At 44.8% G+C, this 12,519-nt stretch overlaps 1 protein-coding gene across 2 annotated transcripts; it reads left to right on the top strand.

Annotated features, from left to right (window-relative positions):
- Nucleotides 1-580: 580 nt before the first annotated feature.
- Nucleotides 581-12,273, top strand: PRR19 (proline rich 19). Of its 2 annotated transcripts, none has more exons than XM_081017690.1 (4): nt 581-922; nt 4,866-5,846; nt 8,417-8,586; nt 10,534-12,273. In XM_081017690.1, the coding sequence occupies exons 2-4, from the start codon at nt 4,880-4,882 to the stop codon at nt 11,710-11,712; spliced, it is 2,316 nt and encodes a 771-aa protein (XP_080873816.1). In that variant the 5' UTR covers nt 581-922; nt 4,866-4,879; the 3' UTR covers nt 11,713-12,273. The 2 variants fall into 2 exon arrangements, with proteins under 2 accessions (XP_080873816.1, XP_080873815.1); XM_081017689.1 differs by lacking the exon at nt 581-922 and adding an exon at nt 2,841-3,526.
- The last annotated feature ends 246 nt before the right edge of the window (nt 12,274-12,519 follow it).

The following is a 12,519-nucleotide window of genomic DNA, read 5'->3' as shown; positions in this document are numbered from 1 at the left end:
TCTAAGGCTAGACCCCAAATGAATTCATTGAAATAATCGCAGTACTTTTGGAAATAAGCCATTAAATGTTTAAAGGACATTGCTAATGTAATACTGCATGATCGTCTGTAAGAAGGAACTGATGAGGGCACTGTGATTTCAGAAATTGGTTTGGAGCATTATCAGGCAAAGACTGAGCTATGGCCATAAAAAGGGAAAGAACAAAAGCTAAACAGACCCACTGAAATATTAATGGGTCTGAAAATTAATCTCAGCATTATAACCCTTTGTGGTCTCTTGAATAAAATATTTATTAAATACCCTGGATGGAGGCTCTGAGTTTTTATTACTATAGTGATAATAAATTACATCCATCATTATATGTAAACAAGGCTTCCATTGTTCAAATATTGATATCTAAAGATTAAACCCACTAGACAGCGATGTTCAATTTTATTAGTATAGTTGGACAACTCATCTTAGCAACAGCCAAGCATGAAACATTTTTTTTTAAAAGTTCAGATCATTCTGGAAATAAATTATTAAGGAGTATACATATCCGGTATGAGGAATTATCAAAACCCTAAATACTAAAAACTTTTTCAATACTATGATATACACTGGGCTAGATTAAAAAAAAAAAATTAAACAGTGATTGCTGCAAAATCAGATAATGGATTGGCTCAAACCTTGCTTCCAGTGCCCTGCATTCCAATATGAGATGCATCATAAACCAAGGAGGTTTTTTTAAAAAACAAAACAGTTTATTATAAATATTTCCATCTTGCCAATCCAAACATAATTGTGCTGTAACAGTAAGGGTAACAGCAACACAAGAGCCCATATTTTCACAGTCTGATAACCTAAGTAATTTTCCTTCTCTGCCTCTCTTTCAGTTCACTACGAGCAAGAATAATATGTGCTCTGGAATGACTTTTTCCAGGTGATTGCATTTGAATTAGGGTGCTTTCACAAACTGCTCCAAAAGCACCTTTTAGCCTCTCTCACCTGCTATCTATGTGCATGTGTACAAGATTGTAATGCACACTGCAAGTAAAAAAGCAACACGGACAAAAAATATGGTTCACAGGACACAGGGAAAGTGTTTTAAGAAATCTCATCCTTTGCCACACCTTAGATCAAATTCCCAACCTTTTCTGTGGGGAAGTATTTTCATACCTTCCTTTCTGGGGCAAATTCCAAGGGCTACATGCCACTGGTAAAGGTAAAGGTACCCCTGACCATTAGGTCCAGTCGTGACCGACTCTGGGGTTGTGCGCTCATCTCGCTCTATAGGCCGAGGGAGCCGCCGTTTGTCCGCAGACAGCTTCCAGGTCATGTGGCCAGCATGACAAAGCCGCTTCTGGAGAACCAGAGCAGCACATGGAAATGCCGTTTACCTTCCCGCCAGAGCGGTACCTATTTATCTACTTGCACTTTTGACGTGCTTTCGAACTGCTAGGTTGGCAGGAGCAGGGACCGAGCAACAGGAGCTCACCCTGTTGCAGGGATTCGAACCACCGACCTTCTGATCGGCAAGTCCTAGGCTCTGTGGTTTAACCCACAGCGCCACCCGCATCCCCACATGCCACTGGTGGGTCAGGCCAAAAGCCAAAGTGGAAAAGCAATGACTGTATGTAAATTTTACATTTTTACAGCAAGCTTATTTCTGCACACACTCACACACCCCTCTCTCTGTCCTCCATCCAGACAAGCAAGGAGCATCACCAGAGTGCAAAAACAAATTCTAGCCAGGCAAAAATACTCAGAGATGTAAAGCAGAGCTGGTGAGGGTTGTGATCTGGGCAGGGTGTGTGTGGCCTGGGGACAGTCCCAAGGGCCAGACAGATGCTTGGGAGTGAGAGGCTGCATTTTACCCCAGGTTCCCTACCTGAGCTAGAATGTAAGCATAGATAGGAGAGTCTAGTATATGCAAAGTTATTTAACTGTATTAATAAAATATTTGCAGCATGGGTGTAGGCAGGGGGGGCAGCTGCCCCCCCCCCGATCAAGTAAAACAATAGAAATAACTAACCGACCAATCACATTGGTTCTGCCCCCCAACAAAAATCCTGCCCCCCCCAACAAAAATCCTGCCCCCCCCCAACAAAAATCCTGGCTACGCTCATGATTTGCAGTGCTTGCCAGTTATTCAGTACCTTGCCATTCAGTGGGCAGAAAACTAAATGGTGCAAAGAGGTTTACTGCTTAGCGAGCAGTTGGGCAGACTACTGCCTGCACACTTTTCTCCACATGTAATCTCTAACCATGAGTTGAAGGCTTCAGCATGGGTCTCTCAACCCGTTTTTTATTATTTAAAAAAAGAAAAGCTTAGAGAAAGGGGGCAGACTGCTACATGCCCCCAGCAAAATTACAATGCAAAGAGGGTATATCAGAAGATGCACAACTAGGAGGGGGGAAGCTGTACCTATTTAAATTCCCATTGTTTGTGGAACAGAGAGGCCACGTCCTGGTTTGCTTGTCAATATTAATTTCACGAGGCAGAGTGATAATGAGGCTTGGTGCATTGTGAATCAAGTTCGAGATATGGTTTGTTTTGTCACTTGGCAGAAAAAAGCGCTTTAAAAAATAAATAAGGGAAGGGGCTCTCATAGGCGTAGCCAAGGGGGGCAGCTGCTCCCCCCCCCCCGATAAAATAAAACAATAGAAATATTTAACTGACTGACCAATCACGTCGGTTCTGCCCCCCTAGCGAAAGTCCTGCCGCTCCTAACAAAAATCCTGGCTACGCCCATGGGGGCTCTGATTTTAGTCTGCATTTATTATTATTATTTATTTGTATCCTGCCTTTTCTCCCTGATGGGGAAAATGATGTAAAAATGAGAACTGCTAAATGCATGGCGGGGGGAGGCATCGTTAAGAATAAAAGTGTAAAGCTAAACATATACCGTACAAATAATTACAATACATAACAGTACCTGGATAATTTGATTTATTTGCTTTTGAGGAGGAGGTGGGTAGCAACAAGGTGAGCCATTTGGGTGACTGAAAATGAGCGCCTAATAATTGCAGAACAGCGCTTTGCCAAGGCGCTCCCAGCCCCTCAAAAGAGCATCTTCACCTGTCCCACCCAGGTGGTACAGTAGCGTAGCGACCGATAGCTTCCTGCAGCCAATCAGCACAGAACTGTGCCGCTTCACGACCAATCCACGCCAAGCGGGGCGGGGCGCGACTAAACCCAAGGGCGGGAGTGGAACGTGGGCTTCCGTAGCAGCTCGGGAAGCGCGGGAAAAGAGGCTGAGAGTCGCCTGGGCGCTTCTCGCGCTTCGGGCAGCCGCATCGGGACAACCGCCTCTGCACGAGGGGAGGCAGGGTGCTTGCTCCGCCCATCCAGCTCCCGCGAGGGAGGCGTGAGTGAGGCTGTTAGGCGGTTGGAGGAAAGAGGTTGTTGGGGGCAAGATGGAGGGTTGGAAAAATCAGGGTTTAAAGTGTGGGGAGGGGGAGATGCCATAAGAAGAGAGGTCTCTCTTCGCTATTATCCGTTTCCCCTGTTGAGATGCAGCAGGGCCCCTGATCAGCCCCACTGGTGAGTAAAAAGGGCATTGTACGTTCTCAGAGGCACTCTTGTTATTCCTCATTTTTTTAAAAAAGAATGGGCCTTGGGTGGTTGCAGCCGGCAAAGTTCTACCCAACATTGTGTTCATTGAGATGAGCGGCCCCAACTTTTGTCCATTAATTGCAGTGGGTCTGCTCTGAAGTAGGTCTAACACTGGGCACAGCCCATATACTCTACGGCTGCATTCCAACGAGCCCATGTTCATTTCTGAAACCCTACAGTTGGTAGGTGTTAGGTTTTTTTATAGAAAAAAAAAATCTGCTGGCTATTGCTGCAATTGTGTACATATTTAAAATTGCATATGCCTGGTGCTGAAGTTGAGATGGACAAAAATATATTAATAGTTTGCCAAGAAAAAAAAAGAAAACAAACCACCACCCACCCAAGGGCACAGCAGAATGACCAACACACCATGATTTGTTCGAAGTCCTCTCTGCCTGGAATTATCTTACTCTGAATTTATTTTTGACACTGGGAGGGCTGGTTAGTATGTGGTGTTTGATTAAAACTGCAAAGGATTTTGTAGCATCTTAAAGGCTAGCAGCTTTATTGTGTTAAGTTTTTGTTGATTAGAGTCTACTTCATCAAATACAGTGGTGCCTCCGTTCCGCGAGTCTCTTCGTCTAGCGGTTTTTTCGTCTTGCGAAGCAACCCTATTAGCGGCTTAGCGGATTAGCGCTATTAGCGGTTTAGCGGCTATTAAAGGCTTAGCGGCTTAGCGGCTAAAAGGCTCTTAGCGGCTTAGAAAAAGGGGGGGGAAGCGAAAAAAATCTCGACTCGCAAGGCATTTTCGTATTGCGAAGCAAGCCCATAGGGAAATTCGTCCTGCGAAGCACATCGAAAAACGGAAAACCCTTTCGTCTAGCAGGTTTTTTGTCTTGCGAGGCATTCGTCTTGCGGGGCACCACTGTATGTGATTTATGCATACCATCACTTCTGTGGGTATATAGGAACATAAGAATCTACCTGGTAATGAGTTAGACCCATTGGTCCATTTAGCTCTCCTAACACTGACTGGCCATGGCTCTCCAGCATTTCAGATGAGAACATTCCCTGCCCTGTCTGGAGATGTCTGGAACTTTCTGCATGCAAAGCAGTTGCTCTACCCCTGAACTACGGCCCTACCCTGTGCATGTGTGTATAATAACATACAAACCTATGCCAGCCCACAGACAAAAACCAAGGGATGTAGGACTGCTGGGACAGCAGCTTTAGCCTCAGTTTCATGTCTGTTACTTTCCCAGGTGAGAATAAGAATCTAAACCTAGCATCTTGGGTGCTGTTTCCCATTGTATCTGCTTATTCTCAGGAGCTCCTTTCAGTATGAATCCTTGTGGCAAGGGAGAAGAAAGAAAGGAGACTTCAGCCAGCTCTGGCTTACCCTGTTCTTCCCATCACCTGAGAGCATCCCCAACAGAGCAGCATAGCATTGAGGAGAAATCTGTCAGGGTCAAACGCCGCCGAACAAGACGAGAGCGCAACTATGTCAAGTTCGGCAGAAATGCTACCGATAGGATCCCAGAACAAAGGCCCAACCGCAGGACGCTACAGAAGACGCTGCCCCCTTTCTGGAGCTCCCAGTTTAACACCTGTCCTAAGTCAACTCCCATCAGACCCATCAAAGGCAGCTGTGTTGCCAAACCTCTGATTATAACGCAGAACAGACTCTCTCAGCCCTTTGGCATGTTTAACAGGGAGGTGAAATCACTTAACATAGAGAGATTGTTGAGCCCCAGAGCTGAGCAAGAGGTCCTGGAGATCACTCCTATACAAAGAGACAGTGGCATGGAGATGTTGCTGGAAGAAGAGATCCAGTCCTGTGACGCTGATCAAAAATCTATTCCCGGCGATCAGTTGAGATGCAGTGGAAAGGACCCACGTGGAGTGAATAAGGACTCTACATCGATTACACAGCATCCTGTGGCCACTCCAGGTGCATCCCAGCCTTTAGCTGCACCTGCGGTTGTGGAGTTCAATCAAGAGGATTTGGAAACTGAGCCTTTTCAGGGCAATGCCTTGATGGACTTGAATGAAAAGGAAAACGTCCCTCCCGTCCCCACAGCAGAAACGGAGTCAGGCAAAGGCAAATCTCCAGTAAGGGAATTAGCCCAGGACCTGCAAAAACTCTTGGACCTCAAGGCAATATTCCCTGGGCGTAACTTAATCAGGGAAACACGTCAGGCTGTTATCAATATCCTGCTGGAACAGAAGAAAACACTCCCAGATTTATCTGCCTTGGCACTGCTCAAGAAGTCTGCAGGTGGTTGTAACACTGACACGGCCCATGCAGGTAAGGGGCTTGTTGAGGCTGCTGCATAAGTATGAACTGTGTCAAGCAGCTTGGCTGAAGCTAAGCAGCTGTTTGGCATGCAGCATTTGCCATAAATACTGAAAACGAGCAGTTTTGTGAAATATTGCAATAGTGAAAACAAGAAGTGTAGAAGCCCTGCTTTTGCTTTTGGCCACCATTCTTTAATGACCATGCAAGCAAGTGATGAATGGACTTTTTAAAAAATCCTGCACTTTCTCAGATGTTTTCCTTCATGGGCTTCTCATCATCTTTCATATTCGGGGCTGGGCTGGGGAGCTTTTTCCTATTAAGGGCTTATTTCACTTGGAAAAGGTTAGATGGAGGGGACAACTGATGGTGGATGGGGTCGGATACTATGATGGTAGAAATCTGAACCCAAACTGAGCACATTGTAGGATTGCATAGCACACTTTCCTTCTCTTTGCCCAATCTCTCCCATTTGTTTGGGCTTTTTCCTGTTTATCCCTCCACCTCCATTAGCACAGGGTTGAACAGACACTAACGAGGCCTCAACTGATAGTTGCAGAAGGCTGCACTAAATTAGGCCACAGCCAGCTTTAAAACTTTTCATGGTGGCCTGACCACCTTCACTGCTAAAGGCAACCTGAACCCTCCTTTACTGTTCAGGGAGCTAACTGCAGCATTATTCTAGATTCAGGTAGGTAGCCGTGTTGGTCTGACGCAGTTTAAATGTATAAAAAAATAAAAAAATTGTCCAGTAGCACCCTAGAGACCAACTAAGTTTGTTCTTGGTACAGTGGTACCTCGGGTTACATACTTAATTCGTTCCGGAGGTCCATTCTTAACCTGAAGCTGTTCTTAACCTGAAGCCGTTTAGCTAACGGCCTCCCGCTGCTGCTGCCGCAGCGCCGCCACTGCACGATTTCTGTTCTCATCCTGAAGTAAAGTTCTTAATCAGAGGTACTATTTCTGGGTTAGCTGAGTCTGTAACCTGAAGAGTCTGTAACCCGAGGTACCACTGTATAAGCTTTTGTGTGCATGCACACTTCTTCAGATACACTGAAACAGAAGTCACCAAACCCTTATGTATAGTGGGAGGGTGGGGTGGGGTTTTTTTCTGGAGGGTAGTAGGAGATGGGTGATTGACTCAATGGGTATGGTAAACCTGTTGACAACTGTTAACAACTGCAATTAGTCCTAGAGGAAAAAGCAAGGGATAGTATGCAGATGATTAGCATATGTAATGAGACAGGAATCCAATATCTCTATTAAGACCAGGTCTCTCCGTAGTTTTCAGTTTGGTGATAAGTTGTAATTCAGCAACTTCTCTTTCAAGTCTGTTTCTGAAATTCTTTTGTAATAAGACAGTTGCTTTGAGATCCTGTATTGAATGTCCTGGGAGATTGAGAGACTGGCTTCTCTGTCTTGTGATTCCTGATGTCAGATTTATATCCATTTATCCTTTGGCGTTACAGGATCTCACCCCCACCCTCCCACTATATATATAAAGGTTTGGTGACTTCTGTTTCAGTGTATCCGAAGAAGTGTGCATGCACACGAAAGCTTATACCAAGAACAAACTTAGTTGATCTCTAAGGTGCTACTGGACAATTTTTTTATATATTTTGCAGCATTATTGGCTGTGCCACACAGGGGAATAGTGTTGCTCTGGAAATCTGGGTCTCACTTTACAGTGGTACCTCGGGTTACAGACACTTCAGGTTACAGACTCCTCTAACCCAGAAATAGTACCTCGGGATAAGAACTTTGCTTTAGGATGAGAACAGAAATCACGCGGTGGCAGCGGGAGGCCCCATTAGTTAAACTTGTACCTCAGGTTAAGAACAGTTTCAGGTTAAGAACGGACCTCCAGAACGAATTAAGTTCTTAACCAGAGGTACCACTGTACTTGAAAAGGTTCACTGGATCTTTGTGCATTATCAAAACACATTACGCAACGTACTAGAGTAGTAGGGGCATAATGAAAAAAAGATTATTTTGAGAAAGTGAGGTTTCCCTTTCTCAGCTATGTCAATAGAAACTTACAACTTGTCAGCCCGCCCGCCCCCCCCCCACAACACCATCCCATGTTACACTGTGGAGGGAGCTGGTTCGCTTGAACCTCATTTCTGGTATTTTGTGGGGGATTAGGCTACAGTCACTGAAAATCCTTGGAACGTACTTGGTTTACTTACTACGTTGTATTTTGTCAAGAAATCAATTTTAAGAACCGTGGGGCGAATCCTAGCATTGCTCCATCCTTTATCCCTTTTTGCTTTTACTTCCTGATATATCCTTGCCTGAGACCATCGTTTCACCACTACCCTAAGCCACTCCAAAGTTCATTTGTCCCCTGGATTTCTACCTCTTCTCCCTCACTGTCAAAATATAGACAGTAAGCTTCTTGCTGCAGGGACTTGTCTTGTTTTACTTTCCACCTCTCCCTACCCTGCTGTGTTGCTTTGCACAGCATAATGGACTTGTATGTCACCCTCCCGAAGGACAAATTAACTTTGCCCTTACTCACATTTGTAAGCTTTTGATTCCACATGGGATTTTGTGTGTTCATTTGTTCTGTCCTCTTTCAGATTTCAAGAGCCCACCTGACAGGGACCAGAAGGAGTTGCTATTGGGACAGATGTCTAGCAATGACAGCAGAAACTCTGACCAGGAGATTTCTCTGAAAAAGCGGAGAGGACAAGCACAATTCTTCCCCAGTAGCTTTTCTCCCTGTCCTGTACATACAGTTATAAGAATGGTGAGCATCAGAATGTGTTAGGATAGTTTGAAAGGTCAGGTTGGTTTGAAAAGAATGTGTTTAAACACTGGGAAGGTATTATTATTATTATTATTATCATCATCATCATTATTACTATTAAATTTATTGTCAGTTTTTCTCTGCCACGGCAATTCAAGGTGACTCCCAGAAAGACACAAAACCAAACCCGCATAAATACATTGAAAGCAAGTGGGGGAAATACATTAAAACATCCCACATTATAGATGTATTTGAGCTGTAAAAAAATATTTTTATTTATTTTCTTACATATACAGGGTGAGTCTTTTAAAAGAGGCACCGTGGAACATGTGTACTCTGTATCCACGGGGCCTCTTTTAAAGGACTCACCCTGTATATCCTGCCTTCCTTCTGTGGAAGGAAGGAAACAAAGGTAGTATACATGTAGTAATTATAGAATTGTAGAGTTGGAAGGTACCTCAAGGGTCATCTAGTCCTGCAATGTAGGAATCTAGAGTAGATCATTCATGACAGATGGCCATCCAACCTTCGTTTACTAACCTTCAAGGGAGGAGAGTCCACTGCCCTTGGTGGACCTGTCAAACAGCTCTTACTGTCAGAAAGTTCTTCCTGATGTTTAATCAGAATCTCCTTTCTTGGAACTTGAGGCCATTGGTTTGAATCCTACCCTCCAGAGTGGGAGAGAACAAGCTCGCTCCATTCTCCATGTGACAGCCCTTTAGATATTTGAGGATAGCTATCATATCTCAATATTTACCAGGCTAAACATACCCAATTCCCTCCACTGTTCCTCATAAGGCTTGGTTTCCCTTTATCATCTTGGTCACCATGAAGCCCATATTTTACCAGCTTCTCTGCAAGAATATCATGGGGGACTTTGTCAAAAGCCTTACTGAAATCAAGATACGCTACGTCCACACCATTCCCTTGATCCCCAAAGCTTGTAACTCTATCAGAATAAAAGAAATTAAATTCATCTGGCATGATTTGTTTTTGAGAAACCCATACTAGGTCTTAGTAATCACGGCATCCTTTTCTAAGTGCTCACAGACTGACTTTAATTTTTCTGTTCTTGGACCATTCCTGGTATCAATATCAAGTCACTCAAACCTGCTTGTCCCCAGGAGGATGGTGGCCTCTTGTGCCTTCAGACCACACTCTGAGTTCCAGGTTTAAGTGTCCATTTAAGAATGGCTTCAAGACCACATCCCGGTTTTTATGCCCATGTGAACATGCAGTGTGTGAAGCAGCCCTCAGGTTGCCGCAAGCGGACAGCTGGAAACATCACATTCCCTTAAGCACTTTGGGCTGATTGTCCTAGGAGTGCGATTACAAATAAATCCATTGACAGTAGACAAACCCAAGGAGGATGCTCAGTTGCCCTCTCACCAAATCCTTTGCCAAAGAACATTGCATGTCAGACTACCAGGCTGTTATGAGCACTATTTGTTCTAGGATGGGAGGTTAATGGTACCGAGATTAACTTCAAAACTTGCCAAATACCTAAGCCGATTTCATCCAGTTGTTCCCAGGCATTTACAAAAGGTCACATCGCATCAGTAGTTTTTATTTGAGGGCCCACAGCAGGTCATTTTCATCTTCTGATCCAGAGATCCTACTCTGTTTGGCTCCTTTTATGCAGCAATATTCTTGCTAGCTACCAACCTCAAAGTACAAGAGCCCCAAAGCTCTACTGGGTTCCAACCCACCATCAGGAAGATGTCGATCTAGCCTTGATCTGTTGTTGCTGTTTTTTTACTTATCCCAGAAGCCTTTAGAATTGGCTTAGCGTGGGATGAATCAAAATTAGCCTTAGAAGTTGAAATGGAACATTTGTAAGAGCATGTCAGAAGTATATACATTCCACTGAGAAGCAGAGATAATCTGTCCCTATCTAATCATGCTCTTTCCTTTATCTTGCCTACTTCTTGTTGTTTCCCTATGCAGGCAGAAGAGAAGACCACCCAAAGAGAAGACTTCAGATCCTTTGTTGAGCCACAGGCATTTAGCCAGCACAGCTTTCCCTTGACAGCAGTTCAGCCACACTCCCATCTTTCATCTGCACCTTCCCAGCATGTGAATTTAGCCAGGAGCTCCTTTGCTGCAGAGGAACAACATCTTTTGCATGATGCTTTATTCAGAACTGCTCGGCGTTGGGAGCAAGGACTAGGGGAAGCCTTCTGTGAGTCCAGAAGCAGGCAAGAGAGGTCTGAAGTAGGCAGTAGACTACACACAAAGAAGAGTGCTTCCAAAAGGCATTGCCTGCCTTTTGCTACCTATGATTCCTTGGGTTCAGTCAATCTGAGCGTGGATGGCAAAGGCACCAGCCATTACTTCTTGACTGATTCCCAGCAACATTCCTGTGTCTATGAATTAAGCCCAGATCAATGGAATTTACTAGAGATGGAGTCCGCTCCATTCCACAGCCCGCATCCTTCGCAGGAGCCGTGCAGTTGCCAGCCTCTGGATTTGGGGCTCAGGCCCACGGAGAGAGCTGCCTCTGAGTCTCAGACGTCCTTTGATGTCTTAAGAAGCATCTGGAGCCCTAAAGTGCCCAGTAAGGGAGCCAAACTCCCCGTGTCCCAAGCTCTGGGCTACCCTTGTCTGGCTCACCAGCCAGCCACTTCCAGAGAGCTGAACGCGGAACAAGGGCAGCCAAATGAGTTTCTTCAGCTGTACAGTATCGTCCCTCAGCAGCACTGCTCTTCCTACAGGCAAAACCCTCAGCAAGACAGATATATGCTCAGCAAACACCCATCACACGGGACTGGGTTGTTCTCTGTACTGGCAAAACCCAGAGCCTTCTGCCAGAAAGTCTCTGTAGAGCAAGGGAGAACATCAAATAGTTACCACTTCTGCGGACTGGCAGAGGCCTCCGAAAGAATGCAAAGAAACAGAGACAAAGGGTGCTCCAGATCCGGGAGCCAGACTCGTGATCTGAAGCGGCTGCTTCAAATGGAAGAAGCCCAGCAGCAGCTGCAGTTTTTCCAGCAGCTGCCTATGTCGTATTTCCCCCCCTCCGAGGCTCTAGAGAACAGGAACTCCCCTGACTGTGCCTTGCAAGGCCATCTGTTGGGACAGTCCACCCCGGAGCCCTGGGCTTTCCCCCGAATGAAGTTGTACTGAAAGGGTGTGGGGAGCCAAATTTCTGAATGAGAGAGGCTTGGAAAACGAGTGGATGCTTGATTGGTATGAAAAGGAAAGCCAAGGTGATCGCTTGGAAAGGCCATTTGCTACTTTTTACCTAAAATCACAACACACCTCCCCAAGAAACCAGAGAACTGTAGTTCACTCCTCACAGAGCTTCCATTTCCAACACTTTTAACAAGCTACAGTTCTCGGCATTCTGTGTGGTGTGTGTGCAACCACACACTCGCATAGTTCTGTGATTTCTTTTTATTTAAAGCACATTTGTTTTGGGCCACTTAGAAGGCACAAAACTTTTCTCTTTCTATTCCGGGTATGACAGCCCATCCTTTACAAACAAAAAGCGTAGGTTTGTTGTCTCAGTGTACCCAACAAGACACACGGGATAAAGTCACCTGTTTCCATTAGATTGCCATATTTCAAGAGAGTAAAACTGTTCCTTTGCTTTTTCTTTTTTTAAGAGAGAGAAGGGAATTAACTGAGGTCTCGAATGTTTTGCTAGTGTAGGAATAAAAATAAATGTGAATCATAAAAGTTGAATGTGAAGTTCTTTACTACCCCTCTGTGCTAACTTTACATTTTTGCTTTGGATTATGCCTGTGATGCTATTCACACAGTTCCTTCTCTACATGAGCTGCATCCTCTTGGGATCACGAACTGTTCTTTGGCATACATTGTTTTGCTTTTGTTTGGTTTCACTGATAACATTGCTGAAAACATTATTGGGAGGGAGAAGGGCCTATCAGAAAGTTCATATTATAAAGAAACGAAAGACATTGCAATAGT

Source organism: Podarcis pityusensis, assembly GCF_964106645.2.
Source record: "Podarcis pityusensis genome assembly, chromosome: 8".
Lineage (NCBI taxonomy): Eukaryota > Metazoa > Chordata > Lepidosauria > Squamata > Lacertidae > Podarcis > Podarcis pityusensis.
Note: the sequence above shows the minus strand (reverse complement) of the source record. Positions and strands in the feature narration are given on the sequence as shown.

What these genes read in the sequence shown, in the direction of transcription:
- PRR19 (XM_081017690.1), top strand. Translation starts at nt 4,880, where the DNA reads ATGAATCCTTGTGGCAAGGGAGAAGAAAGAAAGGAGACTTCAGCCAGC. An exon ending in CACTGACACGGCCCATGCAG is followed by an intron (nt 5,847 to 8,416) that starts GTAAGGGGCTTG and finishes GTCCTCTTTCAG; the next exon opens with ATTTCAAGAGCCCACCTGAC. An exon ending in TACATACAGTTATAAGAATG is followed by an intron (nt 8,587 to 10,533) that starts GTGAGCATCAGA and finishes TTCCCTATGCAG; the next exon opens with GCAGAAGAGAAGACCACCCA.